Source organism: Heterodontus francisci, chromosome 37, assembly GCF_036365525.1.
Source record: "Heterodontus francisci isolate sHetFra1 chromosome 37, sHetFra1.hap1, whole genome shotgun sequence".
NCBI lineage: Eukaryota > Metazoa > Chordata > Chondrichthyes > Heterodontiformes > Heterodontidae > Heterodontus > Heterodontus francisci.
The window spans coordinates 17,437,871-17,461,980 of record NC_090407.1 but is presented as its reverse complement, the minus strand read 5'-3'; the positions used below and the strand labels follow the sequence as shown (position 1 = coordinate 17,461,980).

The window sequence follows — 24,110 nt, the reverse complement described above, 5'->3', positions numbered from 1 at the left end:
ACCTACATTGATTCCTGATCTGCCAACGCAGTGTAGTGTAGGCCATTTGGCCCCTCAAGCCTGCTCCGCCATTTGATAAGATCATGGCTGATCCGATTGTGGCCTCAACTCTACTTTCCTGTCTACCCCTATACCCTTTGACTCCTTTGTCAAACAACAATTTATCTAACAGCCTTAAAAATATTCAATGATCTTGCCTCCAATGCTCTCTGGGGAAGAGAATTCCACAGACTAACAACCCTCTGAAAGAAAAAAATTCTCCTCATCGCCATCTTAAATGGGAGCCCCCTTATTTTTAAATTGTCTCCCCTGGTTTTAGTCTCTCTCATTAGGGGAAACATCCTCTCAGCATCCACCCTTTCAAGTCCCCTCAAGATCTTATATGTTTCAATAAGATCACCTCTCATTCATCTAAACTCCAATGGATACAGGCCCAACCTTTCCTCATAAGATAACCCCTTCATCCCAGGAATCAGTCTAGTGAACCTTATCTGAACTGCATTTAATGCAATTATATTCTTTCTTGAGTAAGGAGAAAAAAACTGTACACAGAGCTCCAGATATGGTCTCACCAACACCCTGTACAACAGTTGCAAAATTTCCTTACTTTTTTATTCCATTCCCCTTGCAATAAACAACACTGGCATCTACCTGGCAATGTGGAAAATTGCCCAGGTATGTCCTGTACACAAAAAGCAGGACAAATCCAACCCCTGCCAATTACCACCCCATCAGTCTGCTCTCAATCATCAGTAAAGTGATTGAAGGTATCATCGACAGTGCTATCAAGCGGCACTTGCTTAGCAATAACCTGCTCAGTGGCGCTCAGTTTGGGTTCCGCCAGGGCCACTCAGCTCCTGCCCTCATTACAGCCTTAGTTCAAACATGGATAAAAGCTGAACTCAAGAGGTGAGGTGAGAGTGATTACCCATGACATCAAGGCAGCATTTGACTGAGTATGGCATCAGGGAGCCCTAGCAAAACTGGAGTCAATGGGGATCGGGGGAAATCTCTCCGCTGGTTGGAGTCGTACCTAGCACAAAGGAAGATGGTTTTGGTTGTTGGAGGTCAGCTCCAGGACATCACTGTAGGAGTTCCTCAGGGTAGTGTCCTAGGCCCAACCATCTTCAGCTGCTTCATCAATGACCTTTCTTCAATCATAAGGTCAGAAATGGGGATGTTCGTTGATGATTGCACAATGTTCAGCACCATTCGTGACTCCTCAGATACTGAAGCAGTCCGTGTAGAAATGCAGCAAGACCTGGACAATATCCAGGCTTGGGCTGATAAGTGGCAAGTAATATTTGCACCACACAAATGCCAGGCAATGACCATCTCCAACAAGAGAGAATCTGACCATCTCCTCTTGACATTCAATGGCATTACGATTGCTGAATCCCCCACTGTCAAACATCCTGGGGCTTACCATTGACCAGAAACAGAACTGGAGGGGCCAAATAAATATTGTGGCTACAATAGCAGGTCAGAGGCTAGGAATCCTGCTGCGAGTAACTCACCTCCTGACTCCCCAAAGCCTGTCCATCATCTACAAGACACAAGTCAGGAGTGTGATGGGATAATCTCCACTTGCCTGGATGGGTGCAGCTCCAGCAACACTCAAGAAGCTCGACACCATCCAGGACAAAGCAGTCTGCTTGATTGGCACCCCATCTACAAACATTCACTCCCTCCACTACCAGCTCACAGTGGCAGCAGTGTGTACCATCTACAAGATGCACTGCAGCAAGGCACCAAAGATCCTTAGACAGCACCTTCCAAACCCGTGACCTCTACCACCTAGAAGGACAAGGGCAGCAGATCCCTGGGAACACCACCACCTGCAAGTTCCCCTCCAAGACACACACCATCCTGACTTGGAACTATATCGCCGTTCCTTCACTGTCGCTGGCTCAAAATCCTGGAACTCCCTTCCTAACAGCACTGTGGGTGTACCTACCCCACATGGACTGCAGCAGTTCAAGAAGGCAGCTTATCATCACCTTCTCGAGGGCAATTAGGGATGGGCAATAAACGATGGTCTAGCCAGCGACGCCCACATCCCATGAATGAATTTTTTAAAATTCCATTTGCTTTCCGAATCACTTGCTGTAACTGCATACTAACATTTTGTGATTCATGTCGGACACCCAGATCGCTCTGTACCACAGAGTTTTGCAATCTCTCCCCATTTACATAATATACTTTTCTATTCTTGCTACCAAAATGGACAAGTTCACATTTTCCCATATTATACTCCATCTGCCAAATTTTTGCCCAGATTTGTGTGTGTGCCTGAGCATCTGTGTGTGCGTGTGTGTGTGTTTGTATATCTATCTGAGTGTGTCTACTTGTGCGCACTTGGGGGAGACCTGAGCCTGCCCCAGTGTGATGCCTTCCACGCTGATGTCCAGCATGGGTCAGCACCATCGTGAGGGGAGGAGAGAAAGCAATCATAACCCTCACTAATTCTGCTCATACTTGAAGAACAAGCCCTTGGGTAAGGAAACAGAAGGCCACTAGCTCCCGTACAGTTGTACAGAGCCCATGCATTGATGAGTAGCAATGAATTCCTTCCACTCTTCATATTCTGGCCTCCATTACATTCCCCTTTCAATCTTCAGTTGAAGAGCCTTCAGCTTTCTCAGCCCCACACTGTGCAGTGCTCCCCTGAAACCCCTCCACCTTTTCATCTCTCTTGCCTCCTTTAAAATTCTCTGAAAAACTTACCTCTTTCACCTGGCTTCTGGTCACCGCTTCCAACACAAGGATTGCCAACCCTCCAGGATTGTCCTGGAGTCTCCAGGAATTAAAGGTTAATCTCCTAGATGCTGCTGTGAGCAACCAAGGAGAAACATCAGAGGGGTTATTTAAAAAAATGTGTGTTATGCATTTACTTTAAACACTCTTGTTTATTTGCTGTGAAAATGGGAAGAAAAGGCTGTTTGGCCATATCAGGTGATTGCAAGTGGGAGGTCAGGTGATGAAACCTCCAGGAATATGCCCAACCAGAGTTTGCAGCTGTATCCAACACTTTCTTCATCTCACCACTTGGTATCCAGTTTTTCCTTTAATAAACACTATGGGATGGTTTGTTGCATTAAAGGCATTAAAAAAATGCAGTTTGTGGTTGTCATGTCACACTGGAAGTCTCCACTAAGTTGTGTGGCTCACATGCGCTGGTAATCTGGCCCTCAGAGCCGACAAAAGTTTGACCTAGTTTGTTCCTTTCATTCTTATTCCTGTTTGAATTTCTTATAACAGAGGGGTTTGGGAAGGGTTGTACTTAATGCTGTTGCATCATTGGTAGATAAAACAACAACTTTTATCCATAAGCACCCTTAATATAGTAAAATGTACCAAGGCACTACTAAGGAGTAATTATCAGACAAAATTTGACACCGATTTAAATCTGAACCCTCTCCCAAATGCAGGGGCATTGAGATCAATTCTATTAGCCCAATTATTCAGTGTAGATTGGGGATTGAACATAGACCTTCTGCTCTGTGTGACTCTAGCTGTTTCCTCTGAATAGAATTGAATATAACAAATGTTGAAAGTGAACAGATTTTATTCTCATTCGAGTTCTGTCAAGTTCATCAGCTAAGGGCAGCAGTGTGCCTTCCTATTTGAAAAGGTCTGTTTTCAAATTTTCCTTGGCCTTGCTGCTCCCTATCGTTGTAACCTCCTCCAGACCTACAACCCTCCGAGTCCTCTGAGTTCCTCCAATTCCAGCCTCTTGCGCAGGCGTTCAAAATCCTGAGTACTTTGATAGAATAAATAAAGAGAAACTGTTGCCAGTTGCAGAAGGGTTGGAAACTAGAAGTAACAGATATAAGGTGCTTGATCTGGAGGCAACATCAGGAAACACTTATTATGCACAGCGAGTTGTTATGATCTGGAATGAACTGCTTGAAAGGGTGATGACAGGAGATTCAATAGTAACTTTCAAAAGAAAATTATGGGGAAAGAGAAGGCGAGTGAGATTAATAGGTCTAGCAGAGCTCCTTCTCTGCTGCATCATTCTGTGATTCCCGATTGTTTTCGCTCCACCATTGGCGGTTGTGCCTTCTGCATTCTCAGCCCGAAGCTCTGGAATTCCCTCCCTAAACTTTTCTGCCTTTCCTTTAAGAGGCTCCTTTGACCAGGCCCCTGTCCTAATATCACCTCATGTTGCTTGGTGTCAAACTGTGTTTGATCACTCCTTTCAAGGGCCTTGAAATATTTTACTACATGCAAGGTGCTGAATGAATGCAAGTTGTTGTTGTAAGGGCACAGCCTTGCTTGTTTGTATGTTGATTCCAAGATGAACACTCCCTCTGTGACACAGTATTCTCTCAGCAGTAAATACTCTGTGCACTTCAGTGGAATCAATTGTTAATGCTGGATCCCTGCTGCTGAAGAGAGCTCTGTAGTGGTGCAGTGTGAGGAGCGGCTCTTATTTTGACACGCACCCTTTTCCCAGCCTGCGGTTTCATCGAGCCCTTGTGCCTATTTTAGTCTCTCTCAGTCAGTGTGTAAGTGTGATGTAGTAAGAGTAAAGATGCCTGCCTTGATTTGTCATAATGCAGGGATGATCATTCTGCGGCATTGCAGGTACAGGAGAGAAAGGACAAAAGAAAGAGAGAGAGAGCTGGATTTCAGAAGGGGCCTCATGGAAGTCCCTACCTGTCAGATGGTCGCTTGCAGGGGGAGGGTGATGCAGAGGCGTGTTCCAACAGCCCCTGCAGTCATTCAAGCACTTGGCTGCTGTTCTTTGGGAATCTTGAGTCCTCATTGGGATTCGGAGGGAGGGAGGGAAGGAGAAAAGGGAGTGGGGGTAGACTGTCAAATAAAGGGTTTGCTATTCGATTAGCCAAAGTGACAGGGCTTGCAGGGTGAGCTTAAGATCTGGAGCACGCAAAGTGGGGCAACTGTTTACCTCCAGCACGTGTGAGTTTGCAGAGAAGGGGCCCCAGGGCTCCTGGATTCTCCTGTGCTGCAGTGGCTGCCTTTGTACTCTCTTTAAAAACAAAAAGGGGGAGAAAGAGGCACGGGAGATTGTTTTTGTCCTGAGAGTGAAATTGCTAAGCAGAGAGCTCCCGATGGCAAGTGAAGTGCAAGGTATTGAACTCCTCCGAGCTGTGTGTGTGTTTGTATGTGTGTCTGTGTGTTTCTTTGTGTGTGTTTGTAGTTTTCTACGAGTTATGTGTGTTACTGTCCGGAAAATGTATTTCAGTGTGTGTGTTAGTAAGGCACTGACTGGGGAATTGTTTCTCCTTAGCTGGTGATTGTTTTTATTGAACAGATCTCAGGGCAGCACGGAGTGTTCTGCCTGCTGCTCTTTGTTTGAAGTTCATTTTCTTCTGTTTAACTGTTTCTGTTTATCTTCCTTTGAAGGACACATCAATGAGTTCATGTGTTCCCCACAATACACCTGACGAGCAAAAAAATGTACTTTTAAACACTCTCCGAAATAATTCTCTTTTTGAAGGGGTGGAAAGGGCTATTAAACTGAAATTTGTTTTCCTGCATTGTTCTGTTGGAAGATTCATCTGACACTCCCAAAGCCTGTGGGGAATTCAGGACAATTTATTTACTATGGGACCTGGAGGGAAAGTGTGGAACTTGGAATCAACGTTCCAAAAGTATAGTTTTAAAACGTTGACTTAGTGATGGCGTCTTTCACGTGCAGGCAGTTTTCAAAATCCAGTTAAGTTGCTCAGAGTGTATGGTGAGAGAATCCTGACTAATTACTTGAGAACCAAAATCTAGGCTGAGACTCCAGTGCAGTACAGAGAGAGTGCTGCATTGTTGGAGGTGCTGTCTTTCAGATAAGATGTTAAACCAAAGCCCCATCAGCCCTCTTAGGTGGACATAGAAGAACCCCTGGTACTAATTGGAAGAAGAACAGGGGAGTTCTCCCCGGTATCCTGGGAAATATTCATCCCTCAGCAAACATAATTGAAATAGCTTATCTGATCATTATCACATTGCTGTTTGTGGAAGCTTGCTATGTGCAAATTGGCTGCCAAGTTTCCTATATTATTACAGTGACGGCACTTTACAGAGTATTTCAGCGCTATGAGACATCCTGAGGTCGTGAAAGCAGCTGTATAAATGCAAGTCTTTTTATTGTGAAATGCTAAGCTACATTTAAGAATATTTTATAAAGTCTGGCAGAGATGAGCTTTCCTGTTAAAAGGGAATTCTTTCACTGGGAGAAGTTTGTTAAACTACTTTCCTGCCCATGTCAAAAAAGCTGTTAACTGGCATAGAATTGTGTTACTTAAATGTCACTGTGGCCCATACTTGTGGGGAGGAATACGGCGCGCAGCTTCTGCATTGTGTCTCTGTAATCCCACCGTTAACACCACAGATAACTGGTCAACAAGCAAACCCTTCTATTGCATCTTCCATAGAAACAGATCGGATGATTTACGAAGGACAAAGTCTCCAGAGTGGTAAACATCAACAAGTATTTAAATTTTAAATACGCACACAGTTCACACACGAGGACATTCACAAACACATTCATATGTCAGACACACACACACACCATCCAAGCCGTGTCTCTCAGCGTTTACCTAGAATTACAGAGTATTTAGAGCATAGAATCAGGCTATTTGATCCAATTGGTCCATGTCGGTCTTTGTGCTCCACTTGAGCCGCCTCCCATCCTTACTTCACCCAATTAGTATTTCCTTCTTTCCTTTATCCTTCATGTACTTATCTAGCTTCCCCTTATATGGCTCCCTCTACACTGTCTCATCGAACACTCCCAGGGCAGATACACCAGGGGTTAGATACAGAGTAAAGCTCCCTCTACACAGCCCCATCAAACACTCCCAGGGCAGGTACAGCATGGATTAGATACAGAGTAAAGCTCCCTCTACACTGTCCCCATCAAACATTTCCAGGACAAGTACAGCACTGGGTTAGATACAGAATAAAGCTCCCTCTACACTGTCCCCATGAAACACTCCTGGGCAGGTACAGCATGGGTTATATACAGAGTAAAGCTCCCTCTACACTGTCCCGTCAAACAGTCCCAGTGTAGATACAGCATGGGGTTAGATACAGAGTAAAGCTCCCTCTACACTGCCCCATAAAACACTCTTGGGCAGGTACAGCAAAGATCAGATACAGAGTAAAGCTCCATCCACTCAGGGACAGTTTTATGCAACGTGTCCAAGCCCACTAGGAAATAGATTGGGACTTTACCTAGGATTCTTCTACCCAGCAGACAGGAGACTTTTGTTCCATCGGCCTAGGTTGGAACTGAGCCCAGTTCCCTGAGGTGAAACACTGTTGGTTAACCAACAGTGCCATCCTGTCTCTCTTATGGTTTGTAACCCTTTTGTTTGTACTTCACTTTTTCTTCTCTCAGTTGTGCTGTCCTCAGCCAAGCAGGTCACCTTCATCTCAGCATGTGGAGATAAAGGTGCCAACTTGCATCCAATCATACAACATAACACTTTATTCCTTTAAATCTAAGTTTGCTTCCCTTTCTCATTGCTGTTTTAGACCACTGTTGCAATTGACTGTCTACTATGTGACATTGACCTCTGCTACAATTGACTGTACATTTTGTACCTTTGACCTCTGTTGCAGTTGACTGCAGAAAAGATCAGAGATGGAGGATTGAAGCCAGTGGGTGGGGGTGAACAGAGTATGAGCTCAGTATGTAGCACCACTCATGTGATTGAGTCACTCGTAAAATGTGTTTAGAAAACCTTTTTAAAACTTCCTTGCTTTTAATGATATGCTGCACAGCATAAATTGCTATTCATGTCTCCCTCTCCCTCCCTGGCCCACTCAGAATTGAAGTTTGCTAAAGATTTTTATCATCAGGACAACTTCATTCCAAATGAAGCCTTTGTCCTGAACCCTGGTGACCTTTGGTTCTTTGCAAGGCAATAAACAGGTGAAAAGAGGGACTTGATGTTAGCCATAATGCAAGTTGACGAATTGGTGACATGGTATGTTATGTGGAATATAGTGTATCTTTTCGTAAAGGGGCAATATGCCCATGAGAAATTGTCTAGTAAATGTTTTTGGTGAATAACTTTTGCTCGGAAGTAAAATTGACACAATTATGCGTCTCATTATGATTGACATCATCGTGTTGTGTACTTACAGAACTTTTGCTGATGCGAAATCTTAAAGTGACAGATTCCTTATGAAATTAATGCTTAAAAAGAAACTTTCCAGCCCAGTCAGTGAATGGACTGTTTGATGTGTTACTGAGCCACACTGTAAAGGCCCAATGTTTGATTCCTGGTCTGTACTGAGTTGACACATTTCCACCTAAGATGCAGTCAGCTTCAAGACCTCAAGTAAAGAATTAAATAAAATCAGCCACTTCCCGATTGCATGCTCGTGACCCATGCTAGAAAGTGTTTATGCGAGCGTGTGTGTGCGTGTACTGCACTTGTGTTTGTGTGTGCGCATGCGTGTACCTGTGCTTGTGTGTGTTTCCACATTTATGCATGCCCGAGCATTTGTGTGTATATCCAGGCGTGTCAGAAGCCCCCTGATATGTCAGCCCAGTAGCCATTCTTCACGTCTGAGCCTGGAGTGTAAGTGCTGACAAGGTATTCATTCATGGAATGCATTGAAACTGAGGCTGACCCTTTCCTAACCTGACATTAATTCAAACCCACTTTCCAAGACGAGTCAGTGGATAGAAGCGGGGAGCCCCGAATGATAATAAAAACAGAAAATGCTGGAAATATTCAGCCTGTCTGGCAGTTATAGTAGAGAACTTTCACTGCCCTTGTGGCTGCTGGGAGAGTTCCACCTCCATAGTTGTTGTGAATTGTGAAAGGAAAAAGGAAAAGCTTAAAAAACAAAATTTGAGAAAGTGAGAAACAAAGAGGACGTTTTGAAGAAGAGGATGAAAAGAGGAGAGAACTTGCTATTAATGATGTTTTGCTGTCCCCTGCCACTCACTGTAGGAATGTTTCTGATTCTTCAGGTTTGTAGCTCGCTGCTGAAGGTCTCTTGGGGCTGCGATTGTACGATGTTAACCATTCTAGTGTAATTGTGACCTGGGAGGATTGGACACTGTATATAGTGTTCAAGCCTATGCATTTGGGAATACAAGTAGCGGATTAACTATTTGTATATAGATAAGTAGAACCAATAACATGAGAGACTCGCATCTATATGGTGCTTCACATCCCAAAGCATTTAACAACTAATAAATCACTGTTGAAATGCTGTCCCTGTTGTAATCACAAGTGATCAAGAAAGCTACAAAGTTCCATCGTTGAATATAATGATTTTTAGGAACAGGATAAGACCATTAGACTCTTTCCTCTAGAAAAGAGAAGGCTGAGAAGTGACCTGTTCGAGATCTTTAAAATTATGAAAGGACTTGATAGGGTACGTGGAGAAAAAAATGTTTCCACTCATGGGGGAGTCCAAAACTAAGGGTTATAAATATAAGATAGTCACTAATAAATCCAATAAGGAATTCAGGAGAAAATTCTTTACCCAGAGCGTGGTTAGAATGTGGAACCCACTACCACATCGAGTGGTTGAGGCAAATAGCATAGATGCATTTAAGGGGAAGCTAGATAAGTACATGAGGGAGAAAGGAATTGAAAGATACACTGATAGGGTGAGATGAACTAAGTAGATTGGAAGGAGGCTCAGGTGGTGCATTAACACTGGCATAGACCAGTTGGGCCGAATGGCCTGTATCTCTGGTGTAAGTTCTATGTAGTTCTATAGCACTGCTCTTAACCTGCATCCTATGGGAAATGTTTGAAACTTGTTCATGTCATTTCATTAAAGATCTTTGCAACCAGGTGAGAGAGGAAACTTGCATTTCTAGGGCTGGATTTGAACTAAGGTGTTAGAGTTGAATGAACAAGTGGGTCAACCACTACAATGGTATGTAATTAGTTTCAACAAGCCTGTCCATTTTGAAATAGACAGCAAGATCCCTTAACCTGCGTTTCCCCCACCCCCCACCACCTCCACTTTCTTTCCGTATCCCTCAATCCCTTCATCCCTTCACTTTCTGGTAATGCATCCAATTATCCTGAACATACTTACATTAACTTATCATCACTTTGGGTGATGAAGTTCCAACTGACTTCCCTTCTGATTCCCAAGTTCCTCATTTTGAACTCTTGTCTCCTGGAACTTGAATCCTCTGCTCAAATAAAACTGTTGTGCCTGAATCAACTTAGTCAGTTCTCTTAATAACAAGAAAAATCTCAATTACGTAATTGAACAACTCAGAAGACATTTGTTGAGTGCAGTACACATGAGGTAGCCTGGCTGGGCATCTTTACTTGTTTGGCATTTTTTGAGAATATCTTCATCCACTTCAGATTTATTTGGAAGTTGCAAGAACTTTCCAATTTGGGTTGCCTGTCCCTTTAAGAAAATGATGGTGCTTATATGTAGGATGGACCTCTGTCAAATATTTTCCAATCCCATGACTAAGCTGTTAGGCAAGTTCTCATTTTAATTTTTCGATAAACAGCGCACTTTGTCTCTTGTCTTCTCAGCAGAAGGTTGTGGGTTTGAGAAGCTCAACACTGTACAAGACAGAGCAGTTTGCTTTATTGGTGCCCCTGGGGTGATCTTGGTGTCTAACACTTCCCCCAACCCTCATCACCAGCACACTACAGCTGCACCATGCATGAGATACAGGATGCTTTGCAGCAACTCAACAGGGTCACTTTGACAGCGCTGTCCGGCCCCACGAACAAGAGCAACAAGGTCGTGGGAGCACCATCAGGTCCACTTTCCCTTCCGAGTCACGGACATCCAAGCTCAGACATTGTTCCTTCATTATACCTGCAACTCCCAACCTAACGCCGTTGTAGGAGCACTATCACCACGAGGACCACCAACTAGGGATGGGCAATAAATGCTGGCCTTGCCAGAGACACCTACATCATGAGAATGAATACAAAAATCTTGAAGAATGCATTTTTTCTGAAGGCGTTACATGTATAATTGTTTTTTGGCAAAGGTGTTAAAAGTTATGGAACCAAGGTGAGTAGATGCAGATCAGCCATGATTGAATTGAATGGCAAAGCAGGCTTGAAGGGCTGAAGAGCCTACCCCTGTTCCTAAGTAGCTGTAGAACTGGTGAAAAATGTTGCATCAAATCCAATAAGACATAGTTAATTTTTTAGAAAAGTCATATTCAGTGAGTAATGTTCCTTGAATGAATAATATAGAGCATCATTATTTTGATAAGTAATAACATGCAGTGATATATTTATTTAAAATTTCCTTTAGATACATCTGCTCAGTATCAAATCTGGTGATTCGAATGACTGTTCCCTGCCAACAAAGGGTGTAAATATTTGATGTGATTGCGTGTGTAATGATAAACACTCATTCCCTCTCAAAGCAGCAACTCTGTTTATCTCTCTGTCTTTACAATGCCTGGAGTGAGCCAAAATAGAGAGAGTTATAGACTTGTTATTTTTGCCATGTGAAGTGACTGATATATGGAATGCAGCCTGACATCATCAGGTAGACATTCAACTTGGGCGGCAGCACGAGCTGGATGGTATCGAGTTGGGTGCCCGTTATACTCCCCTGCCAGATAGTGTTACGGTGGGAGGAGTGCACTGTCTTTTCTAGTTCCACTTCTCCGCAGGTCACAACATATATTTAAATGTTTACCCAGTTACCGATGCAGTCAATCATATACTCTACTCTTTATCCCAGAATAAAATACACCAACCAGGCTTCTTTAATAAACAACAAAATTATCAGTTTATTATAAAACAAGACTTAACCAGTAATGAAGCAAAGCATTAATACACAGATTGAAATGTGAAAGTTCCCCTTTTTAAATTCTCCACACACAAACGCATACACACACACTGAAAAAGTACAGAAGTTCTCTGCAGAGTCTGTTACAAAAAAAAGACAAAAAAGAATACTTTGGCCAAATACTTGCTAATTCTTGAAGAAAAAAAGAGAAGATATGAAAAGATGTCAGATGTCCCTTTTTGGTCTGGTCTCAAATATGCGTAGATGGCTGTCACTGCGGTCTTTTATTTATTTATTTAGAGATACAGCACTGAAACAGGCCCTTCGGCCCACCAAGTCTGTGCCAACCAACAACCACCCATTTATACTAATCCTACATTAATCCCATATTCCCCACCACATCCCCACCTTCCCTCAATTCTCCTACCACCTACCTACACTAGGGGCAATTTACAATTGCCAATTTACCTATCAACCTGCAAGTCTTCGGCTGTGGGAGGAAACTGGAGCACCCGGTGGAAACCCATGCGGTCACAGGGAGAACTTGCAAACTCCACACAGGCAGTACCCAGAATTAAACCCGGGTCGCAGGAGCTGTGAGGCTGCGGTGCTAACCACTGCACCACCCAAAGCAGTTCTAGAGCAGTTCTTTTCAGGCAACATTGAAGATCAGTTTGGCAGGCTTTCCAGAAGAAATGCAGCATCAGGAGTTTCTGGCAGGCTTTTCAGGGGAAATGAAGCATCAGTTTCTCTATTTCTTACACTTGATTCTCAAAGTTCTCATCGAGATGAAAGAGGGTGAGCTGATGGTGGCTGCTCTCTTGGCTGGTTTTCTCCAACTGTCTTCAGAACAGTTCACACTCCAACTGTCTTCAAAACAGTTCACACCCCAACACACTGCCCAAAGAGAAACCAAAAACAATATCTCAAGAGTCAAGCCTCCTGACCCCTATAAATCTTGCCCTGACACTTCTCTGTAAATATCTTCCCCAGGTCACCAGGTTTCTGTTGTTTATTGCTTAAAGCACATGACTTCCAGCAAGGCTGTTTTTAAACAACATCTCAGCGTCCTTTCAATGAACTGTCAACAACAAAGCAAAGTCCAGCTTCGATGAAATCTGAAGCCTTCCAATGAATCCATCTCCACAATTTAAATATAAGTCCTCAAAAACATATACTTAAAAAAATATAGAGGCATTTTTCTAACATTAGTTAATTCTATTGTCTGCAATGGAGCCGACTATTGGGCTTGTTGTATAACAAGGTGGCTAATGTAATCCAGCCCATTTAGCACCTCCACCCAAGAGGATTAACGAGTTCTGGTGAACCAAGATAATGGCACTGTTACAGACCTGGAGCATCAGATTGCACTGCAGTCTCTGATAGTCACTGCATCGCCGTCTCTCCGGGTCACCGCAGTCTCTTGTGAGGTGGGTTACCACTCACTGAGTGTTGTGTGGTCAGCAAAATTAGAATTGCACCAAGAAGAGATGGATCTTTGTGTACTCATACTCGCAGCATGCTGCTCGCTCATCTGCTGCTGCTGCTTAAATTGTAAAACATTGGCAGAGAGACTGTTAACTCTGCTATGTTTAAAAGTTGAAAGTGAAGTTTTGCCAGGGTGTCTATTGGCACCACTCTGTCAGCCAATGTGTTGTTGGAGGCAAGATGACAACAAACAGTCTATTTTACAGCAAATTGTCTACTTACTCAGCAAACAGTATCTGTTTAAACAATGCACCACATCAATTCGTCTGCAGAGTCTATTTAAAAAGAGTCTCTCTGAAGTACAGCAAACATACCTCATAACCAAAACTGCATCTCCTGAGAAAAGCAGGGTAATTTCTCTAGCAAAATGCAGTGAGTGGAAGATAGTTACACAATGCAAATTATGTACTGCAAAATCAATTCAAGTCACTTATAGTAGTGCAGTCTCCAGTGGTGACTATTGCAAAAATACCAGAAATGGAGGAAAAAAGACACTATGGCCAGGCGGGGTGTTTGGAGGAGGTGGGACGTCATGTGATGAAACCTCCAGGACTGAGCCCAAACATGGTTTACAACCCCAAAACATAGGCAAGAGGGTGACTTCCTACAAGAAGCCATCAGTCACAACTTGGTTTGGCACTAGCTGCCGAGGAACAGCACTTTAGTGCAAAGCAGCAACCCTGGCAACTGGTCTATAGTGACACCTCTAGTCCCAGCAAGAATGAAGACGATTTAGGAAATTCAAGGCTATGGGCCAAGTGCTGGCAAATGGGATTAGGTAGACAGGTCAAGTGTCTTTAATGCATTGGTGCAGACTTGATGGGCCAAAGGGCCTCTTCTGCACTGTATTATTCTGTGATTCTGTGATTTTCCTTGTACAGAATAAGGTTGGAATCTGATGGTCTGGGGATTGACGCAGGCAGTTTAATAAACAAACTCCAGAATGTATTAAGGAAGTTAAATCACACAAGAGTCCCACTGACATCACCTAGCTTAACAACAGCCCTAGCAACAGAGAGCTGAAAGAAACAAAGAACAAGAGAGCGGGATGTGTTTTGATAATTTTTCTCCTCTTGTTTTTGCTATGTGTGGATTTCTCCTTGATGTTTAGAATGTTGACAGGTTAAAAATTACTGGTTATACTCCAGCAATCGCTAACCTTTCCCTTGGCACATGCACAAATAGTTTCTATTTTCTCCTCGCTTCATTTTTCATATACTGTTTGAAGTGTACTTGAGACAGACGTCGTAGTACTCAGACTTTCATCTCCCTCCAGCTCTCTCATCTCATCTCTGCTGTTTGAAAGTACAATCCCTGCTGGGGTTCAGATCCACGGGGACCTTCAGTCCAGTATTGCCCAATAACCATAGGTGTAGCTATGGCGACACCATAGTACTAACAGCACTAATTGTAATTGTTAATCCATGCTCACTCAGTACAGGCAAATAAACCACAGAACGCCTTGATTAAATTCCAGCCTGTGCTCAGTGATAACACTGTTGCTTCTGAGTCAGAAGGTTGGGATTTAAACCCTACTCCAGAAACTTGAGCACACAATCCCTCAAACATTGCTAAAACAGATTATCTGGTCATTTATCACATTGCTGTTTGTGGGAGCTTGTTGTGTGCAAGTTGGTTGCCACTTTTCCCACATTGCAACAGGGACTACACTTCAAAAATACTTCATTGGCTATAAAGCACTTGAGGTAATGAAAGGCGTTTTTTGAATGCAAGTTTTTTCTTTCAGCATATATTTGTTTAATGTGGAACATCTACCACCATTGAGAATCCAAGGAAGTCAAGCACTCATAAACATCAAAGAAAGCACTTGCACACTCTACTTTTCATTCTACCTTTTTCCCAACAAATGCAGAAAAAAGTTAAAGTTCACATTCCTGTGCGATTATGAGCATTGAGATCATACAATGACAATGTCCATTACTCATTATCCAATCAGAAATGCAGTTAGCTACATCTGGATTCCCATTCCTCTGCATGCGGCTAGTGGGCAACACTACTTTCACACTTCACCCCAGTAGCTCCTCTTCAATTATGAGCCTACAGTGTGTGTTCACAGGATATTTGGCAATAGAGAGCATGACCGCAAAGCTCCATCTCGTCCTCACGCATGCAGTTTTCAAAAGCAGATACTGTGTAATTGACCAGGAGCAATAACCCTTGTGTCCTTGCACACCCCCCCCTCCCCTTGGAGGTTAATTATACTGCTTCTGCCACAGAGGAGGAATAGAATCTTGCAGTGCAGAAGGAAACCATTTGGCCCATTGTGCCTGTACTGGCTCTTTGAAAGAATAATCCAATTAATCCTACTCCCTGCTTTTTCCCCATCAGCCTGCAGTTTTTTCCCCTTCAAGTATTTTTCCAATTCCCATTTCAAAAGTACTACTGAACCTGCTTCCTTCACCCTTTCAGGTAGTGCATTCTGGATCATAACAACTCACGGGTAAAAAAAATTCTCCTTCTCTCCCCCGTCAAATCTTTTGCCAATTATCTTAAATCTGTGTCCTCTGGTTACTGACCGTCCTGCCTGTTTCTCCTTATTTTTACCCTATCAAAACCCCATATAATTTTGACACACCTCTGTTAAATCTCCCCTTAACCTTTTAAATCATTCTAATAATAAAGCAATGTTGATTGATAATTAATAGCACATCAGCTGGAAGACACAGGCATGTTGAGGACTATGTCAGGAACAATGAGTTGCTAATAGTGTTGAACAATCATGGAACAAGATTGATGTTCCTTAGGTCAAGGAGGGGCCAGCTGGGAGCAGTCCTAGTGAGAGACTATGAGAGAATGTGGAACCAGCAGATAGGTCAGAGGAATAGAGAGAAACAGAAAATGTGGAGATCATGGGATTAACGTAAAGAGTGAGGAAAGGTGGGAGGAGGAATAGGTAGGACCAGAAAGACACGGTAGTGGAGAGAAATGAACATGAATGAAGTGATAGAAAAAGACGGGGAGGCAGATAGAAGTCAGAGAGAGGCGCGGACATACATGGGAAGGAATGGAGAAAGATGGGAGGAAGGAATAGAGAGTTTGATGGTGAAGGAATGAAACAATGGGGAGGAATGGAGAGAGAGGTAGACATGGGGAAGGAGTGAAGAGATGGAGGAAGAGACATGGGGAGGAATGGAGAGAGGAAGACAGTGATAGAGGGGAACGAATGGAGTGAGGAAAGGGATATGTCAGGCAGGGTTTGGAGAGTGGTGTAACAAATGCAAAGGAGGAAGGGAAATGAATGGAGTTCGAAGGGGCACAGGAGTTACAAATGAGACTCTCAAAGATAACTGAAAATAAGAGACATGAGCACAGTATATATAGCATAATGCCAGCATTTGTGTGGTCCTATCAAATACTGCCTTCTACAGAAATCAGTATAAATTTCAGGATGTAACAACTTGATAAATATACCTGAAGCATATTAAATGTAATTGCCACACTTACTGCAGCTTTGAAGTGGAACCTTTCCAGGTCACTTAGGTATATGGATTATTGATAAACAGTTACAATGACCAGCATCAAAATTTCACAAGCAATTTTCAAAGCTGAAATTATTTTTAGTTTAAAAAAAGTTAAAACATAATGACTGATGCAGCTCCTTCAGAAGCCCAGAACTGCATTATTTCACTGTCAACTTGATGCAGCTGCGATCTACAATTATCTTGGGAGAGTGCAACTGAGATTTCTTTACGCAAAATGTACATTTTTTTAAAATCTCTTGGAGAAGGGGAAAATATACAGTGAATAACAGATATCAGAGTGTGATACAGGCTGGGATCTACTGGAGGCATTTGGGTGGTTTGTATATCGAGTAATGGCTACCTGGGAGTGAGTTACAAGTTGGAACCTGATTGAGGGGTTCAGATTGTTTATATATAGGATAACAGATACTAGGTAGTGAGTTACAGGTTGGAATTTGTCTCTCGAGATAAGGAGGCCCAAAAGAAAGAAGAAAGAATATAACATAGAGTAACAGATTCGTGGGAGTAAGTTTCAGACTGAAATCTAATTGGGGATTTTACGTGGTTCATATTATAGATACTCAGGAGTGATTCTAATCCATTAATGAAGATGTCTTCTGAAGATCAAATCTTGATTAGATTTCAGCCTGTAACTCACTCCTTGGCATCCATTTTCATTAACATAAACTATCCTGGTTTGGATTCCAGGCTGTAACTCACTCCTCGTTCTTTCATGTTCACATCCTTACTTTCATAGTGAAAGGCAGAGATACAGATATGTTTGAAATAAAATGCGAGAGTTAATATAGTGATGTCAGATTAGTTAAGTGCTCTGCAGTGAACATGGTGGTGAGTTCTGGTAAACAGAGCGGTGACCATAAAATCGTCAGCACTGCAGCACACTGCACTGCAGACAGTTGGAACAATAGCTTGTCAGTTGCACACAAGACGATCAGCCACATTAACCAAGTCGCACTCCCCACCTCCTCGCCCCCCCCCCTCTCCCTCCCCCATTTTCTCGTCTCAATACTTCTCCATTGCAGATTTATTATTTGGCTGATAGGTACTGGCACACATTTGTCCTTCCTTCCTTCCTCCTTTTCTCCCGCTTGTTTCTTCGGAGATGGGCCCAGCTCATTGATGTGACCCGGGTTCCATGAGGACTGGCCTCCCTCTGGTCAGGGTCGCCAATTAGCCTGGATTGTTGTGGTGTTTTCAGGAATTAAGATTCCTGTTGCGAGCAAAAAAACCTGGGAGAAAAATCATCAGGGGCACTAAAAGAAAATGGTGGGGTTTTTTTCATTTTCATTGAACACTTTTTATTTCTGAGTAATAAAATTATTGGAGGAGGGGGTAATGGCTGTTTGACCAAGCAGGGGTGGTTGGATGTGGTTAGTCATGTGATGAAACCACCAGGAATATGTCCAACCAGAGTTGGCAACACTATAAACGGTCCCTCGCCCTAAGTAGCCCGTCTTCACGTGTGTGCTGACTCTGAGTGTCAGCAGGGTATCTGATGTTGGGGAGGCAGAGAAGAAAAGACAACATCCACACTTTCCAGCAGGGGTCACTGGATAGGTGTCAGGAGCAAGCTCCAGGCTGATGGTCCCCATTCCTAACCCAGGGGCACTGAGGACAATCATAGAACCATTAATGTATAATGTGCACATTATTACTTAAGACCAACAATACTGTGATAATTTGGTATCAGGGTGCATTTGGGTCATTGTTTCCTGTTCATGCTAAGGGCGATGTGAACACTGGTGAATGTGTTGAGAATCTTTCTGGTTTTAAAACACAATGGAGGTCATTTTGCGAAGCTCACTGCCAAGCAGGTCCTCACTAAACTTGAGTGCCAGCCAGAAGTAGTGCTGCTACATTATCGCTCTGACCTACCCTTGCCACTAGTGAGTCTCCACCATACTAGCAGCAGAACCTCCCAATGTTATCATCGAATCATACAAGCACAGAAAGAGACCAATCAGCCCATCATGCCTATGCCGCCTCTTTGAAAGAGCTGTCCAATTAGTCCCACTCTTTCTCCATAACCCTACAAATTTTTCCTATTCAACTATATATCCAGTTCCCTTTTGAAAGTTAATATTGAATCTGTTTCCACCACCCTTTCAGGCAGTGTATTCCAGATCACTATAACTCACTGTATAAAAACATTCCTCCTCATCTCCTCTGAATCTTTCACAAATTATGTTTATTCTGTGTCCCAGTGGAAACAGGTTCTCCTTATTTACTCTGTCAAAACCTCTGACAACTCAGTTAAATGTCCACTTAACTTTCCTGCTCTAAAGGAGAGCACTCCCAACTTTTCTAGTCACTCCACATAACTGAAGCCCCTCGTCCCTGGTACCATTCTAGTAAATATACTAGATTTTATTGTGTGTAGCAGAAAATGTGTTCTTGGCCAGAAAGGTCAGTATTGTGTTAGCTGTTCACAGCCAGTGCAACAACAGGGGGGCCCAGAACAAGGGGTGGTTGGGGAGAAAATCTGACAGGCTTGCTATTTAGTTAACCCCTGCTGGGAGAGGTGTGTGTGTGTAAGTGCGCACAGGATTCGGCTCAGCTGCGATGCTTCAGCAGCCGCAGAATCTGCTTCCTTAGGAGAAAGAAAAGTGGTTGGAATAACTGCACTTGCTCACGAAGAGAGATTTGCCCAAAGTCCTTCTGCCACTGACTGAGAAACTCGTGTGGCCTACCAGGTCAACATTCAATCACATTGCCTCTGGCAATATGCACCAATGGAGCTGGAGCCTCTGGTACATCAACCACAAGGGCAGAAACAGCACTGCCAAACCACACAATAGCACCAAACACCACAAGAATGCAGCCACACCGCTGCCTTGGTTCACAATTACAGCATTCACCTTTGGGCAAGGTACTAAAGGAAGATTTGGAGTATTTGTATATTGTCATGGAATGAAAATCATAGAATCTTAGCATCTAATAGCACAGAAGGAGACCATTTGACCCATCTCTTTCCCCATAGCCTTTTTCAAGTATATATCCAATTCTATTTTGAATGTTACTACTGAACCTGCTACTACCACCCTTTCAAGCAGTGCAAAATGGATCAGCTAGCTTTGGGCCGCACATTGCTTTCACATCCCCCTAAATCCTCACTGTAACATTATACACCATTGAATTTTCTCACCAGGTAAGAAGTCCCGCCACTGGGATACATGCCGATACATGGCGGGACCCTGAGCAGCATTTTATTCATCCAGTTGAGGATGGCGGCCCACCTCCCAGAGGGGCAGTCAGCTCGGCAACCTTGGTAGTGCTACCCAAAGAGGTGGCTACTGCTGAGGCTGCAGGAAGAAGGAGAGGGCGCCTCCATGTTGAGGCACCCTCCAAGACAGGGTAAGCTTTTTTTCTGCATCATTCCGGGGCTAGGCAGGCAGGCCCCGGCGATTGGGCGAGTACACCCTCCATTGGTAATGCTGTAGCTGCTGGGGTGGCCATTGCCACCAGGGGGTGCCTCTATGGGCCATGGAGTGGCCATATAGGAGGGCCCCCCTCAACTCTGGGAACCCGCTGGGAGGCCTCCAATGTTGACCTGACTGTCTCCCTATGCGGTGGCAGCACCTCCCGATGCCGGTGAAGTGCTGGCGGGGGCGAGGAATGGCCCTTAATTGGCCACCCAGTGGTCAGCTGTGCTGCTAAGGTGCCAGCCGCTGGTAATATCCTCTGGTGGCAGGAAGATGTTGGGCTCCCCTCCCAACGCCTTCCACTGCCATTTTACCAGCCCTCCCACCTCCCAGCCCATCTTCAGAGGGCTGGTAAAATCCAGTGCCTTGGTTATGATTATGGCTCAGTTGCTATGGGAAAAGCTGGATACCCCACTGTCATTGTAGCAGAGAGGTTTCTGATGCTTTGATGATAGACACCATTCAGTTTATTAACCCTTCCTCAGACAACACCACTCGATAAAGCATGAAGGAAGGTTTTTATCATGGTATAGCTGCGGGGTGTTTGGTGCTATTGTATGGTTTGACAGTGCAGTTTCTGCCCTTGTGGTTGATGTACCAGAGGTTCCTGCTCCAGTGGGGTGTAATGCCAGCGGCAGTGTGATTGAATGTTGACCTGGTAGGACACACAAGTCTGTCAGTCAGTAAGCAAGTGCAGCTATTCCAACCACCATTTTAAGGGCTTTGTTAACTAAAAATGTGTGATGCAACCTTTTTTTCCACTAACATCTAACATGTCAAAGCATTGTATCTCTTCTGTGTGGCAATGAGGTGTCTACAGTGACCCATCTTTCTTCTGGTTTCACCCCATTCCAGTTAGTAGCATTCTCACCTCTGGATCAGGATGCACGAGTACCTGAACGCAGGCTCATCAAGTGCAAGGACACACGCACACACACTACTGTCTAACAACACCAAAGGGATGCAGCCACTCCATAATTCCTTCATGCTTTATTGAGTGGCTTTTTCAGAAAAAAGCTGAATAAACAGATCTGCTCCTGCTGTCATTATCACATTGGGCAGTATGTTTACCAATGAAATGTATCAACTTTACTTCCCAAATTCTGTCAATGTGGTAAGACCAAGGACTCCAGCAACTTGCATAACCTCAGGACATCCCAAAGTGCTTTACAGACAATGAAGTGTAGTCACTGTTGTAATGTTGGAAATGAGGCAGCCAGTTTACACATAGAAAAGTTGTGATACTGACTAGATAAACTGTTTTAGTGATGATAGTTGAGGGATAAACACTGGCATTGGACACCAGGGAGAACTTCCCTGCTCTTCTTTGAAATAATGCGGTACTCCCTCAGTACTGCACTGAAGAGTCAACCTGGATTATGAGCTCAAAACGCTGGAGTGGGGGCTTGAACCCACAACCTTCTGACTCAGAGATATGAGTGTTCCCCACTGAGACATGGCTGATAGTGTAATACAACAATTACTACACTTCAAAACTAACTCATTGGCTTTGAAGTGTTTTGTGACATTTTGAAGGTGTTATAAATGGAAGTCTTTGTTTTATATAAATTAGCCAGGTAAGCCATTAATGCAAACAGTGTGAATGGGTTCAGGAGAATCTAAGGTCTGAGGGATCTGCTGAGAAAGTGGGCAGATGGGGTTGCTGTCTGAAAATGGGTCAGGTTTGACAGGCCTCATGGCCTGTTACTGTTCCTAGGTGTCACCCCATAACCAGGATAATAAAGAATACTTGGGAAATTTGATCTTGTTAGACAGTTTAAGAGATTTCCAAATTCAACTGGTTTTCTCTGGGGAATGCCATCCAAGCAGCATGTGGTACCATTATTCAAGAGGGGTAGCAGGGATAAACCAGGTAATTATAGGCCTATGAGTCTAACATCAGTGGTAGGAAAATTATTGGAAAAAATTCTGAGAGACAGGATTAATCTCCACTTGGAGAGGCAGGGATTAATCAGGGATAGTCAGCATGGCTTTGTCAGGGGGAGATCGTGTCCAAATTTGATTGAAATTTTTGAGGAGCTGACTAGAGGTGTAGAAGAGGGTAAAGCAGTTGATGTAGTCTACATGGACTTCAGTAAGGCTTTTGATAAGGTCCCGCATGGGAGGTTAGTTAAGAAGATAAGAGCCCATGGGATCCAGTGTAATTTGGCAAATTGGATTCAAAATTGGCTTAGTGGAAGGAGGCAGAGGGTGTTGGTCGAGGGTTGTTTTTGCGAATGGAAGCCTGTGACCAGTGGTGTACCACAGGGATTGGTGCTGGGACCCTTACTGTTTGTAGTATACATTAATGATTTAGATGTAAATATAGGAGGTATGATCAGTAAGTTTGCAGACCGACATGAAAATTGGTGGTGTCGTGAATAGTGTGGAGGAAAGCCTTAGACTACAGGATGATATAGATGGGCTGGTAAGATGGGCGGAGCTGTGGCAGATGGGGTTTAATCCTGAGAGGTGTGAGGTGGTGCACTTTGGGAGGACTAGCAAGGCAATGGAATATACAATGGATGGTTGGACCCTGGGGAGTACAGAGGGTCAGGGGTACCTTGGGGTGCTTGTCCATCGATCACTGAAGGCAGCAGCGCAGGTAGATAAGGTGGTTAGAAAGGCATACGGGATACTTGCCTTCATTAGCCGAGGCATAGAAAATAAGAGCAGGGAGGTTATGATGGAGCTGTATAGAACGCTCGTTAGGCCACAGCTAGAGTACTGGTCACCACACTATAGAAAGGATGTGATTGCACTGGAGAGGGTGCAGAGGAGATTCACCAGGATGTTGCCTGGGCTGGAGCATTTCAGTTATGAAGTGAGACTAGATAGGTTGGGGTTGTTTTCCTTGGAGCAGAGAAGGCTGAGGGGGCATCTGATTGAGGTGTAAAAAATTATGAGGGGTATTAATAAATAGGAAGAAACTTTTTCCCTTAGCAAGGGGTCAATAACCAGGGGGCATCGATTTAAGGTAAGGGACAGGTGGTTTAGAGGGAAGTTAAGGAAAACATTTTTCACTCAGAGGGTGGTTGGAATCTGAAACACACTGCCTGAAGGGGCGGTAGAGGCAGGAACCCTCACAATATTTAAGTAGTATTTAGATGACCACTTGAAAGGCCAAAGCATACAAGACTACAGGCCAAGTGTGGGAAAATGGGATTAGTTTGGACAGGTGCTTTATGGTCGGCACAGGTGCGTTGGGCCGAAGGACCTGTTTCTGTGCTGTAAAACTCTGACTATAGTAAATAATAACGAAGTGTTGGAAAAAATACAGCACAAAAAGTCTACCACCAGAGGACAAGTGCATGGACTAGGCTACTTTCCCTTGAGGATGGAAGGATAAGGGGTGATCTAATTGACATGTTGAAGGTGATTAAAGGAGTTGATCGGGTAGATGGAGAGAAGGGGAGTCTAAAACAAGGGGGAATAACCTTAAAATTAGAGTTAGGTCCCTCAGGGGTGATGTAAGAGAGCACTTCTTCACACAAAGGGTAGTGGAAATCTGGAACTCCCTCCCCCAAAAAGCTATTGAGGCTGGAGGTCAATTGAAAATCTCACAACTGAGAATGATAGATTTTTGTTAGGCAACAGTATTAAGGGTTACAGAACCAATGTGGGTACAAGGAGTTAAGATACAGATCGGTCATGATCTTATTGAAAGGTGGAACAGGCTTGAGGGGTTGTATGGCCTCCTTCTGTTCCTATGTACCTATGACAGGACTCTTCACCATAAATGGCACCTTCAACCTGGAGAAGCCCTTTAGATTTAGAGATACAGCACTGAAACAGGCCCTTCGGCCCACCGAGTCTGTGCCGACCATTAACCACCCATTTATACCAATCCTACACTAATCCCATATTCCTACCACATCCTCACCTGTCCCTATATTCCCCTACCACCTACCTATACTAGGGGCAATTTATAATGGCCAATTTACCTATCAACCTTTATTCACGA

At 43.8% G+C, this 24,110-nt stretch overlaps 1 protein-coding gene across 8 annotated transcripts in view; it reads left to right on the top strand.

The window, feature by feature from the left end:
- LOC137352094 (calmodulin-binding transcription activator 1-like) overlaps positions 1 to 24,110 on the top strand; it is a 1,221,793-nt gene that overhangs the window by 1,120,469 nt on the left and 77,214 nt on the right. The window contains exon 1 of one of the 8 annotated variants that reach the window (XM_068017186.1): positions 5,027 to 5,100. The exons of 6 other annotated variants lie outside the window; for them this stretch is intronic. In XM_068017186.1, coding sequence (XP_067873287.1) covers positions 5,082 to 5,100 — 19 coding nt within the window. In that variant the 5' untranslated portion in view covers positions 5,027 to 5,081. Of the gene's footprint in view, positions 1 to 5,026; positions 5,101 to 10,553; positions 10,999 to 24,110 lie in introns of those variants that run through there. One more of the 8 variants, XM_068017187.1, reaches the window with a different exon arrangement.